This window comes from Hemiscyllium ocellatum, chromosome 8, assembly GCF_020745735.1.
Source record: "Hemiscyllium ocellatum isolate sHemOce1 chromosome 8, sHemOce1.pat.X.cur, whole genome shotgun sequence".
NCBI classification, from domain to species: Eukaryota; Metazoa; Chordata; class Chondrichthyes; order Orectolobiformes; family Hemiscylliidae; genus Hemiscyllium; species Hemiscyllium ocellatum.
This window is the reverse complement of record NC_083408.1, coordinates 77,076,857-77,093,351: the sequence shown is the minus strand read 5'-3', so window position 1 is coordinate 77,093,351 and position 16,495 is coordinate 77,076,857. Positions and strand designations below refer to the sequence as shown.

General features: G+C 43.0%; 1 protein-coding gene across 4 annotated transcripts in view; it reads left to right on the top strand.

Annotated features, from left to right (window-relative positions):
- Positions 1 to 2,770: 2,770 nt before the first annotated feature.
- The window catches only part of LOC132817939 (exocyst complex component 3-like), a 69,799-nt gene continuing 56,074 nt past the window's right edge, over positions 2,771 to 16,495 (top strand). Inside the window, exons 1-2 of one of the 4 annotated variants that reach the window (XM_060828487.1) lie at positions 2,771 to 2,826; positions 15,549 to 15,994. In XM_060828487.1, coding sequence (XP_060684470.1) covers positions 15,595 to 15,994 — 400 coding nt within the window. In that variant the 5' untranslated portion in view covers positions 2,771 to 2,826; positions 15,549 to 15,594. Of the gene's footprint in view, positions 3,043 to 3,576; positions 3,657 to 15,548; positions 15,995 to 16,495 lie in introns of those variants that run through there. The other 3 variants (XM_060828489.1, XM_060828486.1, XM_060828488.1) reach the window with 3 other exon arrangements.

Sequence of the window (16,495 nt, the reverse complement as noted above, 5' to 3'; positions counted from 1 at the left end):
AACTCCAGGAGCAATCATCCCAACACCCACAAACACAGCTGCATCAGAACATTATTTAAACAAGCCACAACACACTGCAGCACCCAGGAACTACGAGAAGCTGAGGAAGAACGCCTATACAACATATTCAGGAACAATAGGAACCTGATAAGTGCTGTCTGCCAATTCCTACGCAAAACACCTGAAGAAGACACATCATGACCAGAAACTCTGGCCACCCTGCCATACATCAAAGACATCTCGGAGATGACAACCAGACTATACCAGCCCCTGGACAACATGGTAGCCTAGAAACCTACCACCACACTGAAACAGCTCCTGATGAATTTAAAGGACCCATACCAACAACTAGTAGAATGAACGTGATTTACAAAAATACCCTGCAAGGACTGTAACCAACATAACATTGGATAGACTGGCAGGAAACTAGCCACCAGGATACATGAGCACCAACTAGCTACCAAAACACATGACCAACTAACATTAGCATCCATACACACAGACGAAGAGGAACACCAGTTTGACTGGGACAATACATCCATCCTCGGACAGGCTAAACAAAAACACACACAGGAAATCCTGGAGGCCTGGCATTCAAACCAGAATTCCATTAACAAACATATCGATTTGGACCCCATTTAACAATCCCTCAGAAACAGAACTAGAAATGATATCATCCACCATAACAGATTGAGTCAGATAAATAGCAAATGGGACAGAATACCAACACTTCACTGGAAGCCTACCGAAGATGTTACCTTGTATGGTGACGAAACGTTTGAGAACAGATCTACCATCTCAGCAAGCAAACTTACAACCTGATCCACAATCTGCGCTATAAATCTTCTCCAAAATCTCATAAGAAACATCTGGATGATTATTTTAAAATTTTAGATATGGGCCCTAGTGCAAGTAAATGGGATTAGTGTAGCTTGGTGATTGTTGGCCGACACAGCCAGGGGATTAGCCAAAGGGCCTGGTTATTGCCGAATTACTATGATTACTTGCAATACAAAAGGCAGCCACTCAGTCAGAAACACAACAGGGAACATGAAGGCTATAGGAAGGCAAGGACTGCTGTATCTAGAAAAGAATTTTTCACTTGCTAGTCGATTCCATGTGCCTACTTTAATGTCCACTTGATTGAGCATCTCACAGATGTTGCCAGGGTTGGAAGATTTGAGCTACAGGGAGAGGCTGAACAGGCTGGGGCTGTTTTCCCTGGAGAGTCAGAGGCTGAGGTGACCTTATAGAGGTTTACAAAATTATGAGGGACATGGATAGGATAAATAGGCAAAGTCTTTTCCCTGGGGTCGGGGAGTCCAGAACTAGAGGGCATAGTTTTAGGATGAGAGGGGAAAGATATAAAAGAGATCTAAGGGGCAACTTTTTCACACAGAGGGTGGTACGGGTATGGAATGAGCTGCCAGAGGAAGTGGTGGAGGCTGGTACAATTGCAACATTTAAGAGGCATTTGGATGGGTATACGAATAGGAAGGGTTTAGAGGGATATAGGCCAAATGCTTGGCAAATGGGATGAGATAAGGTTAGGATATCTGGTCGGCATGGACAAATCGGACCAAAGGGTCTGTTTCCATGCTGTACATCTCTATGACTCTGCTGAGGCACCTAAATTTTTCCCTTCCTGACATCTCAGAAACCCATCCCTGTCCTGAGGCTGCAAACCTCCCTTTCTGAATACCTTCTTCCAACCCCAAGCTTGATATCCCTGCCAAGGCCCTAAGAGGTGTCACTGAACTCCCACCCTCTGATTTCCCATTACATTCCTTCCTCACTCCAAAGACTGCTACCATTCAGAAGACATCAGACTCAAAATGTTAACTTTGTTTTTCTTTACACAGATGTTGTGAGACCTGCTAAATTTCTCCAACACTTTTTCTTTTTATAAAAAGCGAAGAGTGATTATTTTAATTACTTCGCTGTCTAAGAAGCTTTCAACCTGTTAGGCTGCTCAGCCTGGAAGAAGACTGTTGCTGTTGCTATACAGTTCCTGGGTGCTAGATATCACTTTTGGACTGGGCTAGAATAAAACCAACATTGGGAACAGAACATAGAAACCACAGTAAACCTGCTAAACCTTTGCTGGCAGGTTCACTTCAGATTAGTGGCCTTCATTTTTTTCATTACTCACTACTAAATCTGGACTAATGAATCTGCATCAACAATCAGTTTTGGGAATGTTCTAGAATACAAACTTTTGCTGTGTTAAAATTTTTCTTCATCTCCTTTCTAATCATTTCACCAATTAACTAAAAATTGTATCCACGGTTACTGATCCTTCTAACAGTGGGTTAGGACCTTACAGTAATTTACTAGTTAACATGAATAGAACTAAGTAAAGCATTAATCCCTAGTTTCAGAAGCAAGATTTTTTTTTTAAAAATCTGCTCTTCTCTACTTAAAATTATTTTGATTTATATTTAAACCTTTGGGCAATATGACACTGCCACACATGCAAGTGTCCAGGGTATGATAAACAGTTTGTGTTGTATATACTTGGAGTCTGCTTAATTCCTGTACAGCATTTTCAGTAAAAGAACACTATCAAAGCTGAATCTTTTTGACGCAAATTGGGACATTAATAGTTATAACCATAATTACTTAGCTTTACGCTGATCGACCTATTCCTAGGCCTATGACTAGTAAAGGCGATGTGACTGACGAACTTAAACAGATAGTCCTCACAATAAAATAAGAAGCTGATTACAGTTCCCACTCTTAATAGGTTAAAAGTTGGGTGGAGCATATTTCTAGTTGTTTATTTAGTCCTTACCGATTCTGGGAAACTGCCATAACGAGGCAAAGGTGAGAGGTATTGTTTTCTATCGCGGTTCATAGGGTGGGGAAGAGAAGGTGATAGAGGTTAGAAAAGGATCCTGCATTTTCCACTTCGGCTCACAAACCTCAACCGCGTGGAGCTACGCCTGGTATAACCAGCAGCCGGAACTCGCCAAGGGCTAAACTCGCGCTAGATGCTGGCCTCGGGCAGGTTTCCTAAATGACCTGGACCCTGACTGACTGGTAACTCCCATGGATTCCAATTTAGCATTGCTTAAACCTAATGTTCTCCTCTTATGTTTATATGTTCGTGCCTCCAAATTGTTAACAGTTTTGTAAACAGTTCAAGTCTTAATTATCTTTGTTCTACTTCCTTATTACTCAGTTTGTTTCGTTTTCATTTTCATCTTTTATTTTAAAAAATCTTTTTTATTTAGGGTTGTCGAAAAATATGTTTATAATTTTGACAAGTGAACTGAACCTTGGAACGTTTACAAGTTTTCTTGCTACTAAGCTTCAGTTTTATTTATTTTAAAGAATGTATGTTTCATTTGCTAGGTCAACATTTGATTACCCTCGAGAAGGCGGTGACTGTCATGAATTAAAAAAATATTTTGGTGGGAACTTCCTGTTTTTTTTAATGATTGAGGTTTGGTAACATGCTACTTTTTAAGTGTTTGCATTATACTACTGACCTGTCTGATCAAAAACTTTTTTGCCTTTCAATGCTTGCATTACTGAAGGAGGCAACAACTTCAAACATCCAAATGTGTAAAAATCCAGAAGTTGCTTAGAATCTGAGTTTCTCCAAATGATATGCAGTCGAAGGCCTCATTAGTACAATCCCTAAGCAGTGAGTAAGTTGACCAACCAATTTTTCCAAACCTTTGAAAACATTTACCTGTCTTTTGCACTTCTAATGTTAGCGTATAATAGTTATTATAGGAGAAAGTGAGGACTGCAGATGCTGGAGATCAGAGCTGAAAATGTGTTGCTGGAAAAGCGCAGCAGGTCAGGCAGCATCCAAGGAGCAGGAAATCGATGTTTTGGGCATGAGCCCTTCAGGAATGAGGAAAGTGTGTCCAGCAGGCTAAGATAAAAGGTAGGGAGGAGGGACTTGGGGGAGGAGTGTTGAAAATGCAGTAGGTGGAAGGAGGTTAGGGTGAGGGTGATAGGCTGTAATGGGGGTGGGGGCGGAGAGGTCAGGAAGAAGATTGCAGGTTAGGAAGGCGGTGCTGAGTTTGAGGGATTTGACTGAGACAAGGTGGGGGGAGAGGAAATGAGGAAACTGGAGAAATCTGAGTTCATCCCTTGTGGTTGGAGGGTTCCTAGGCGGAAGATGAGGCACTCTTCCTCCAACTGTCATGTTGCTTTGGTCTGGCGATGGAGGAATCCAAGGACCTGCATGTCCTTGGTGGAGTGTGAGGGGGAGTTGAAGTGTTGTGCCACGGGGTGGTTGGGTTGGTTGGTCCGGGTGTCCCAGAGGTGTTCTCTGAAACGTTCTGCAAGTAGGTGGCCTGTCTCCCCAATATAGAGGAGGCCACATCGGGTGCAGCGGATGCAGTAAATGATGTGTGTGGAGGTGCAGGTGAATTTGTGGTAGATATGGAAGGATCCCTTGAGGCCATGGAGGGAAGTAAGGGGGGAGGTGTGGGCGCAAGTTTTGCATTTCTTGCGGTTGCAGGGGAAGGTGCCGGGAGTGGAGGTTGGATTGGTGGGGGAGGTGGGGGGGTTTCCTTATTTCCCCTCCCCTCACCTTGTCTGAGTCAAATCACTTCACTTCAACTCAGCACCGCCTTCCTAATCTGCAATCTTCTTCCTGACCTCTCCGCCCCCACCCCACTCCGGCCTATCACCCTCACCTTGACCTCCTTCCACCTATCACATCTCCATCGCCCCTCCCCCAAGTCCCTCCTCCCTACCTTTTATCTTAGCCTGCTGGACACACTTTCCTCATTCCTGAAGAAGGGCTCATGCCCGAAACGTCGATTCTCCTGCTCCTTGGATGCTGCCTGACCTGCTGTGCTTTTCCAGCAACACATTTTCAGCTGTAAGAGTTGTTATCCCAAACCATCACTGTTTTTTGATGGTATTGCCATTGTTGAAGCCCTGTGATCAATATCCTTTTAGGAAACAGGAAGTGGGGGAACTGGGGAAGGAGTTGAGATTTACCATTTGAAAGAAGCTGAACTGGACCAGCTAACTAAATACTATGGTTACAAGAGGATGTTGGAAGCTAGGAATTCTGCATTAACCATCTTCCTGTCTTCCCAATGCCGTTCCTTACAAGGCACAAGTCGTGAGGATTATAGAATACTCTCCACTTGCCTAGACAGTTGCAACCATCTCCTGCGAGAGTTTGTAGAAGTTACTGGAGGAACTGCAACATGACCATATGGATGGTTTGTATGAAAGCAGTAGTAATAAGTTGTTTTTGATATGTGAAGAAAGTTTAAAAATCACAGGTATTAGGCAAGAACTTTCAAAAGCTGATTGGGGGCAGATGTTCACAGGTAAAGGGATGGCTTGAAAATGGGAAGCCTTCAGAAATAAGATAACAAGAGTCTAGCAATGGTATATTCCTGTTAGAGGTGAAAGGAAAGGGTGGTAGGTGTAGGGAATGCTGGATGACTAAAGAATTTGTGGGTTTGGTTTAGAAAAAGAAGGAAGCATATATCAAGTATAGACAAGATAGTTCAAATGAATCCTTAGAGTATAAAGGCAGTAGGAGTATACTTTAGAGGGAAATCAAGAGGGTGAAAAGAGGACATGAGATAGCTTTGGCAAATAGAGTTAAGGAGAATACAAAGAGTTTTTCCAAGTACATTAAGGACAAAAGGGTAACTAGGCAGAGATTAAGGCCCCTCAAATACCAACAATGTGACCTTTTGTATGGAGCCGCAGGAGATGGGGGAGATACTAAACGAGTATTTTGCATCTGTGTTTACTGTGACAAAAGACATGAAAGGTAGCGAATGTAGGGAAATAAAGGGTGACATGTTGAAAAGTGTCCATATTAGAGGAGGAAGTGCTGGATGTCTTGAAAAGCATAAAAGTAGATAAATCCCAGGACCTGATCAGGTGTACTCTGGGAAGCGAGAGTAAGTGATTGCTGAGATATTTGTATCATCAATAGTCACTGGTGACGTACCGGAAGACTGGAAGTTGGCTAACGTGGTGCCACTGTTTTTAAAAAAAGATGGTAAGGACAAGCCAGGGAACTATAGACCAGTGACCCTGACATCGGTAGTGGGCAAGATGTTGGAGCGAACCCTGAGGGACAGGATGTACATGTATTTGGAAAGGCAAGGACTGATTATGGATAGTCAACATGATTTTGTGCTTGGGAAATCATGTCTCAGAAACCTGATTGAGTTTTTTTGAAGAAGTAACAAAGAAGATTGAGGACAAAGCGGTAGAGATGATCCATATGGACTTCATTAAGGCTTTCAACAAGGTTCCCCATGGGAGACTGGTTAGCAAGGTTAGATCACATGGAATACAGGGAGAACTAGCCATTTGGCTACAGAACTAGCTCAAAGGTAGAAGACAGAGAGTGGTGGTGAAAGGTTAAGGCCTATGACCAGTGGAGTGCCACAAGGATTGGTGCTGGGTCCACTACTTTTTATCTTTTTTTTATATAAATGATTTGAATGTGAGCTAAATAGGTTTACTTAGTAAGTTTGCAGATGACACCAAAATTGGATGTATAGTGAACAATGAAGAAGGTTACCTTCAATTACAGCAGGATTTTGATCATATGGGTCAATGGGCTGAGAAGTGGTAGATGGACTTTAATTTAGATAAATGTGAGATGCTGCATTTTGGGATAGCAAATCTTAACAGGACTTATACATTTAATGATAAGGTCCTGGGGAATGTTACTGAACAAAGACACCTTGGAGTTCAGGTTTGTTGGTCCTTGAAAGTGGAGCCGCAGGTAGATAGGATAGTGAAGAAGGCGTTTGGTATGCTTTCCTTTATTGGTCAGGGTATTGAATACAGGAGTTGGGAGGTCATGTTGCAGCTGTACAGGACATTGGTTAGGCTACTGTTGGAATATTGTGTGCAATTCTGGTCTCCTTTCTACTGAAAGGATATTGTGACATTAGAAAGTGATTAGAAAAGATTTATAGGATGTTGCCAGGATTGGAGGAGTTGAGCTATAGGGAGAGTTTGAATAGGCTAGGGCTGTTTTCCCTGGCGTGTCAGAGGCTGAGGGGTTAGCTTATAGAGGCTTATAAAATTGTGTGGGATATGGATAGGATAATAGACAAAGTCTTTCTTTTCCCTGGGGGGTCGGAATTCCAGAACTAGAGGGCATAGGTTTAGGGTGAGAGGGGAAAGATATAAAAGAGACCTAAGGGGCAACTTTTTCATGCAGAGGGTGGTATGTGTATGGAATGAGTTGCCAGAGGATGTGGTGGAGGCTGGTACAATTGCAACATTTAAGAGGCATTGGATGGGTATATGAATAGGAAGGGTTTGGAGGGATATGGGCTGGCTGCTGGCAGGTGGGACTAGATTGGGTTGGGATATCTGGTCGGCATGGACGCATTGGACCGAAGGGTCTGTTTCCATGCTGTACATCTCTATCACTGTATGACCAGGTTATCGTCCAACAGGTTTACTTGATAGTACAACATTTGGACTGCTACTCCTTTGTCAGGTAGCTAGTGGGGCAGGATCATAGGGCACAGAGAATTTATCGTAAAAGATCAAAGTGTCATACAAATTATGCAACATATTGAACAAACCTATATTGCTGTTAGGTCTGTAATCGCTTGGAATTGGGATGCAGATTTTGATTGATTAACATATAAATCCCAAACCTTCCTTCAAGTCATGTTCCTGAGATAATTTGAGGTTTTATCAGTATTTTTTAAAAAAGTAGCATCTCAGCTCAGTGCATTAAAGGTGTCAGGTTCGAGTCTATCTGTATCCCAACACTTGAGTCACACTGGTTCTACTTACAAAATAGGAATTTATAAAATGTCACATGGACTGACTGCGTGCTTTTTGAACAAAATAAAATGTATCTGGATATGTAAATTCATCCCATAGATGTGTTTGTTTGTGAGTATGTGTAAATAGAACCAGTCTGACTCAGGATTGGGATACAGACAGCCTCTAACCTAACACCTTTAATGCATTGTCTGAGCTGATATGTCACTTTTTTTTTAATACAGATAAAGCCTCAAGTTATCTCGGGAACATGACTTGAAAGAAGGGCTGGGATTTAATCAATCAAAACCTGTGTCCCTATTCTAATTGATTAAAGACTTAACAGCAATCTAGGTTTGTTCAATACATCACATCAGTTGTATGACACTTTGATCTTTTACTATAAATTCTGTGTCCTATGATCCTGCCCCACTAGGTGCCTGATGAAGGAGGAGCGGTCAAATAAACCTGTTGGACTATAACCTGGTGTGTGATTTTTTTTTTTAACCTTGTCCACCCCAGTCCAAAACTGACACCTTCACATCATGGATATGTAAAGGTTGATGGAGATATTAGAATTGTTGAAAAGTTGCAAAGTGGTTCTCAGGATGAGAAATGACTCAACCAATGGTAAACATAAAACCGTACAAATGAGTACATATCAGTTTGTTTGAATTGGACTAGAAAGAGTGTTTTTTTTTATTGATAAATATAAGGTGGATAATTTTGAATCTAGGCTCAATGCTACCAGTGCCAATGGTATTCAGGTCTGAGATGTTGGTTTGCAATTCATAAGTTACTAGATATGTTAGTGTCTGATAATCCTCTGCAGTTTAGAGATTGAAATATTTCAGAGTAAGAAGGGAATCTAATACCACCACATGACTGCATGTTTAATGCTGCACAAAGAAGTGTACATGCTGAGAAAAGATCTATTGCAGAAGTGTTTTGTCAGTCACAAACAACTGAATAATTCTGTGTTCTCTTATGGCAATTCAAGATTACAACAGGAATTAAAACACCATCTTAGGATAAGACTTTGTTCAATGTAAATTTAGGCAAACTAAGTGAGAGAAAAACAAGACAAAGTGAAGATTGTAAAATGACCTTGGATTCTCTGATTAAGACAGATTAGCCAATGTCACAGTCCAAACCATTAGATTTGAGTCAGTAATCAAAGTTAAAGTTTAACCCAAGGGGGTGGAGATCTGATTTAAACTTATGGAATACTGAATGGCCTAGACAGAGTGGATGTTTCCATTGGCAGGAGAGACGAGGACGGGAGGTAATAGCCTTCAAGTATAGGGAAGACTTTAAGAACGGAAATAAGGGGAAACTTCTTTCATCAAAGAGTGGTGAATCTGTGGAATTCATTGTCACTGAAGGCTGTGGAGGCCAGGCCATTGAGTATATTTGGCAGCACAGTGGCTCAGTGGTTCGCACTGCTGTCTCTCAGTGCCAGGGACCTGGGTTCGATTCCCGCCTTGGGCAACTGTCTGTTTGCACATTCTCCCGTCTCTGCGTGGGTTTCCTCCAGGTGCTCCAGTTTCCTCCCACAGTCCGAAGATGTGCAGGCCAGGTCAACCTGCCTACCCCTCTCACCTTCACAATGCGCAGCCCTCCAATCCCTCTGCTCCAATCCCAACCTCACCATCAAGCCAGCGGATAAAGGGAGCGCAGTGGTAGTCTGGCGCACTGACCTCTACACCACTGAAGCCAAACGCCATTTCAAGGACACCTCTTCCTACTGCCCCCTCGACCATCACCCCGCCCCGCCATCACCAAACCATCATCTCCCGACCATACAGAACCTCATCACCTCACGAGATTTCCCACCCACAGCTTCCAATCTCATAGTCCGGGAACCCCGCACTGCCTGGTTCTACCTCCTTCCCAAGATTCACAAGCCTGACCACCCTGGCCGACCCATTGTCTCAGCATGCTCCTGCCCCACTGAACTCATCTCTACCTACCTTGACACTGTCCTATCCCCCCTAGTCCAGGAACTCCCCACAAACGTTTGAGACACCATCCACGCCCTCCACCTCCTCCAAGACTTCCGTTTTCCCAACCCCCAATGCCTCATCTTCACCCTGGATATCCAATCCCTCTACGCCTCCATCTGCCATGACCAGGGCCTCCAAGCCCTCTGTTTTTTCCTCTCCAGACACCCCCAATAGTACCCTTCCACCGATACACTCATTCGTTTGGCCAAACTGGTCCTCACCCTTAACATTTTCTCCTTCGAATCCTCCCACTTCCTCCAGACCAAAGGGGTAGCCACGGGTACACGTATGGGCCCCAGCTGTGCCTGTCTCTTTGTTGGCTACGTAGAACAGTCAATCTTCCGTAATTACACCGGCACCACTCCCCACTTCTTCCTCTGCTACATTGATGACTGCATTGGCGCCACCTCGTGCTCCCGCGAGGAGGTTGAGCAATTCATCAACTTCACCAACACATTCCACCCTGACCTTAAATTTACCTGGACCATCTCTGACACCTCCCTCCCATTCCTGGACCTCTCCATCTCCATTAATGACGACCGACTTGACATTGACATTTTTTTACAAACCCACCGACTCTGACAGCTACCTGGATTACACCTCTTCCCACCCTACCTCTTGCAAAAATGCCATCCCATATTCCCATTTCCTCCGCCTCCGCCGTATCTGCTCCCAGGAGGACCACTTCCACCACAGAACACACCAGATGGCCTCCTTCTTTAGAGACCGAAATTTCCCTTCCCACGTGGTTAAAGATGCCTTCCAACGCATCTCGTCCACATCCTGCACCTCTGCCCTCAGACCCCACCCCTCCAATTTTAACAAGGACAGAACACCCCTGGTGCTCACCTTCCACCCTACCAACCTTCGCATAAACCAAATCATCGGCCGACATTTCCGCCACCTCCCAAAAAGACCCCACCACCAGGGATCTATTTCCCTCCCCACCCCTTTCCACCTTCCGCAAAGACCGTTCCCTCTGTGACTACCTGGTCCAGTCCACACCCCCCTACAACCCACCCTCCCATCCTGGCACCTTCCCCTGCCACAGCAGGAACTGTAAAATCTGCACCCACACCTCTTCCCTCATCTCTATCCAAGGCCCTAAAGGAGCCTTCCACATCCATCAAAGTTTTACCTGCACATCCATTAATATCATTTATCGTATCCGTTGCTCCCGATGCGGTGCCCTCTACATTGGGGAGAATGGGCGCTTCCTAGCAGAGTGCTTTAGGGAACATCTCCGAGACACCCGCACCAATCAACCACACCACCCTGTGGCCCAACATTTCAACTCCCCCCTCCCACTCTGCCGGGGACATGGAGGTCCTGGGCCTCCTTCACCGCCGCTCCCTCACCACCAGTCGCCTGGAGGAAGAACGCCTCATCTTTCGCCTCGGAACACTTCAACCCCAGGGCATCAATGTGGACTTCAACAGTTTCCTCATTTCCCCTTCCCCCACCTCACCCTAGTTCCAAACTTCCAGCTCAGCACTGTCCCCATGACTTGTCCGGACTTGTCCTACCTGCCTATTTCCTCTTCCACCTATCCACTCCACCCTCTTCTCCCTGACCTATCACCTTCATCCCCTCCCCCACTCACCTATTGTACTCTATGCTACTTTCTCCCCACCCCCACCCTCCTCGAGGTTATCTCTCCACACTTCAGGCTGTCTGCCTTTATTCCTGATGAAGGGCTTTTGCCCGAAACATCGATTTCACTGCTCCTTGGATGCCACCTGAACTGCTGTGCTCTTCCAGCACCACTAATCCAGGCCAGGTGAATTGGCCATGCTAAGTTACCCATTGTGTTTGGTGGATAGCCAAGGTAAATATAGAGGAATGGGTTAGAGTGGGTTGCTCTTTGGAGAGTCAGTGTGGACTTGTTGGACCGAAGGACCTGTTTCCACACTGTAGGGAATCCAATCTAATCTGTATTTAAAACAGAGATAGATATGTTCACGATTGCCAAGGGGATCAAAGGTTATGGGGAGAAAGCTGGGAAAATGGGGCTGAAAAACCTATCGGCCATGATTGAATGGTGGATGACCCTCTATGGGCCGAATGACCTAATTTCTGCTCCTATATCATCTGGTCTAAAAAGCAAAATAATTCAGAGGTAATTGAAAGTTTTTGGGAGGTGTAAATGAAAAAACATAACTCCTCTGGCTTCATTTGAGGTTTTGGTCAATTCCTTGGTCACAGACTGGGGAACTGGTCTTTGAGATAAATAGATTTATACTTACCTTGGGGTGTGTGCTTAGCTGAAATTCAAAGGTGACTAGTAGATGTAAAAATGTAAAATGTCTTCCTATTTGGCTCTATCATGGATAGCAACAACATAATGATCCAGTGCTTACTGAAATATTATAGTACTCAGAATTTGACATTTTGATTCCTGAGTAGCATGTCACTGCACATGCCAAAACATGGGGGGAGTGTAATGAGAAGGATGGTGGTCCTTTTTTCAATGGCAGCACATTACTGGAATTGCAATTGTCCATGTGAAGACGCACAATTTTTGTTTGAACTTTTGTCCTACCTTGGTTTGACCTTCCAAAGTGCAATATCTCTCTCTTATTTGTGCTGAATTCATTTGCCAATCCTCAACTTTTCAACTTTTGTTTGAAATTTTTGTTCAAGGATAGCAGTAATGATCCTGATGATGAGGTTTATGGAACAGGGAAGAATAATTCTGTTCTTAAATGAAGAGCTCTACAAGAAGTAGAAATTGACAATAAGAAATATTTTTGTATGAAGTATCTTCTTTCCTTCACTTTTTAAGACTGGGTTTTGAGGTTCATATAAGGCTGTCTACCATTTTTCTTTAAATTTAGTTTCATTTAAAATTAGTTGAATCTTGATCGATTGACTGATTTGCAAATTTATTTAATGCTCCATGTGTGATTATGGAATCCAAAGTAGACAAAGAAGGAGATTGGAAGAACACAGCAAGCCAGGCAGCATCAGGAGGTGGAGAAGTTAACATTTCTGATATAACTCTTCTTCAGGAATATCTCACTTAGAGTCAGAGTCAGAGTAATACAGCATGGAAACAGGCCCTTCAGTCTAAACTGGTCCATGCTGATCATGATGCCCACCTAGCTTTTGGTCCATATCCCTCTAAACTCTTCCTATCTATGTACCGACCCAATTTGTTTTTTAAAAGTTGATATTGTACCTGCCTCAACCACTTTCTCTGGTAGTCTATTGTACATTTGCACCAATCTCTGCGAGAAGGTCCTACTCAAACCTTTCTCTCTCCTTAAACCTAATGCCCTCGGAAAAATACTATATGCGTTCATCCTATCTATGCCCCTCATGATTTTATACATCTCCACAAAATCAAAGTGGGCGGCACGGTGGCACAGTGATTAGCACTGCTGCCTCACAGCGCCTGTAGACCCGGGTTCAATTCCCGACTCAGGCGACTGACTGTGTGGAGTTTGCACGTTCTCCCCGTGTCTGCGTGGGTTTCCTCCGGGTGCTCCGGTTTCCTCCCACAGTCGCAAAAGATGTGCGGGTCAGGTGAATTGGCCAAGCTAAATTGCCCGTAGTGTTAGGTAAGGGGTCAGTGTGGGTTGCGCTTCGGTGGGTCGGTGTGGACTTGTTGGGCCGAAGGGCCTGTTTCCACACTGTAAGTCTAATCTAATCTAATCCCTCATTCTCCTACATTCCAAGGAATAAAGTCCTATCCTGACCAACTTTCCCTTATAATTCAGGCCGACTAACCCTGGCAATGTCCTTGTAAACCTTTGCGCTCCTTCCAGTTTGACAGTGTCTTTCCTATAACCGGGTGACCAAAGCTGTACATAATACTCCAAGTGCAGCTTCACCAATGTCTTATACATCTGTCAGTGTCCCAACTCCTATACGGAGTGCCTCAACTGATGAAGGCCAGTATGCTAAATACTTTCTACACTACCCTGTCTACCTGTGAGGCCGCTTTCAAAGAACTATGTACTTGTACTCCTAGTCTCTCTGTGCCATAACACCCTTCCGTTTACAGTATAAGTCCTACCTTGGTTTGACCTCTCACTTATCTGTGTTGAATTGCATTTGCCAATCCTCAGCCCACTTCCCCATCTGATCAAAACCCTTCTGAAAGCAAGGAAAGTTATCAAAAATTAGAATGCTACTTCCTAATTTTGTATCATTTGCAAACTTACTAATCATGTCTTGAACATTCACATCCAGATCATTTACATAAATAACAAATAAGAGTTTTCAGCACTGACACATGTGGCACACCACTAGTCACAGTCCTCCAGTCTGAGAAACAACCTTCAACCGTCACCCTCTGCTTTCCCCTCCATTGAGCCAATTTTGAATCCAATTAGCTAGCTCTCCCTGGATCCCTTGTGATCTAACCTTCATGACTAGCCTGTCGTGTGGGACCTTGTCAAAGGCATCAAACTTGAATTGTTTCTTGTAGCTATATACTTTATTTAAACTTGGAACTCATATAGTATAAATCATCTCTCCATATATGGTTTAACTATCTTTTTGCGATTGAATTTCTAAGAAATTAACTCAGCTGTGACTGTAGCAAATTCTAATACGTTGTTTAATTTGGTGTAAGATTTAATAGTCTCCAAATTGTTTCTACTCCCTTGTTAACTGCCCTGGTAACGTTACTGTTTTTGGCTTTGTTCCAGAATCTGAGAGCTTGAATAGCATCGTTGGTATATGTTTTGGTCATGTCCCTCAGTGCTATCTGAGATACCCTGGGTAGATTCACTGCCACCAATGATCCAATTAGGTTTCATTTTTGTTTGAGATATTGATACCATGGACCATAAAATGTAAAATGTAGTAGTGGGTCATTCAGACCATTGAATCTGCTCTGCCATTCCATGAGATTATTGATCAATAGTCAGCTCCACTTTCCTGATGTATCTCCACGTTAAGAAGAATCACTTTACTTTTTAATGATCAAGAATTGCTGTCTCAGCCTTGAATATGCTTAATGACCAGGTCTTGTCAGCTGTCTGTGGTAAAGAATTCCAGACTGACTATCTGCTGAGAGAATAAAATTCCTCCTCCTCTGTCTTAAATGGTGACTCCTTACTCTGAGATCATGCCCCCGGTCCTGGTCTCAAAGAACCTTTATGCATTTACCCTATCAAACCCCTAAGAATCCTATATGTTTCAATCAAGTATCTCTTCATTCTTCTGAACTCCAATGAGCACAAGCCCAACCTACCAAGTGGAGAAGGATACCCCCACTAAGATTTTGACAGAAGAGATGATTTGTCTATTTGAATGGATTTGTTTACTACATAGTACTTAGTCTCTTGCGAGACTCAAATTATTATGTGGGCCAGACTTGAGAGTGGCTGTATTACTACTCAGCTATATAGAACTTGGCACTGTAACAACACATGAGTTAGCATGTCTGAGGAACGGTTCTTTGTATCTTTAAAGGGCAAAGCTAATCTTGTAAACTAGTTACCCTTAAAGATGCCTTTTGAATGTCATATAATCTAACTGTTTCAAGTTTGTTTTGGACAAAAGATTATGAAAATAGAATTTAACTGTGGTTATTGCACTCTGTAAGAGAAATTGGTCAGTGTTACTAAATTCCAGCTCTATAAGTACTTTGAAACATTTTTTAAAAATTCTAATATCATCATTCCATTTCTTTTTAGTTGATGCAGATTGTTCAAGTGTACTAAATGTAAAGCACTTGTATGACTAAAAATCTTTAACTCTGTACTGAACCATATAAACTTTCATAAATGATTAATTTTATTCTTTTAAGTGTCAACAAGATACTGAAATTTTCCTCTCATTCAGAGGCACAACAGAAAATTGACGACAAAAGCTGACAACTTTGAAAATAATGTCAACGGATGGTTTACGTGGAGAGAAAGATTCACCTGATGGAAGCCAGGCTACTTGCGGTCCTTCAGATGTTAAAACTGGGACAACCAAGAAGAAACCAAGCATCCGCCGTAATAGTAAAAAACTATCTCTTGAAACCAGTGACATAGAGGTTGATGAGCCTGATGCAAATCCAAGAGAAGAGACTGGATTATTTAAAAATTTAAGCAAAAGGTTTAGCAAAAGGTTAAATTTGGCATCATCTTTATATCCAACCAAAAATAAAACTCTCAATGCACCAGATGGAAATACAGTAAATAATTTGAAAGTAGACGTCAAAGAACAGGAAGAAAAATGTGATTCAATAGAAAACAAAGACAGTAAATGCTCAAGTGAGAACACAAACTTGCCACTGTCAGGTAAGAGTCAAAAACAGATGATATGAATAAATGGGTCTTTTCCAGAATGGGAAACAGTGACAACTAGTGAGATACCCTAGTGATCACTACTGGGCCCCACCTCTTCACAATATACAGCACTGATTTGGATGAGGGAATTAAATGTGATGGGAGGGATTTTCTGGGGAATGGCAAATCTCAAGCAGATTGCCATTTGCTAGAAAATCTCACCCATCATATTTCATGCAGATTGCCAATCCAGCCCTATTTTCTTTCCCTAAGAAAGGAAGGTCAACATTTCTGAGAGCATATTCCACTAGGTCTCCCTCAGAAACACAGAGCCATATTTACATTCTGAATTTCTTCTATAGCATAGAACTGGCCGATGAGGCAAACCACACTTTCTTTTCAGTGGTCACCTGCCATATTTGAAGGTCCCAGTTAAGATTCTGACAGCCACTCTGACTCCCACAGTAAGCAGGTGATTATGATTTCAAGGTGCCAAAAGGAGTGGGAGTAAGG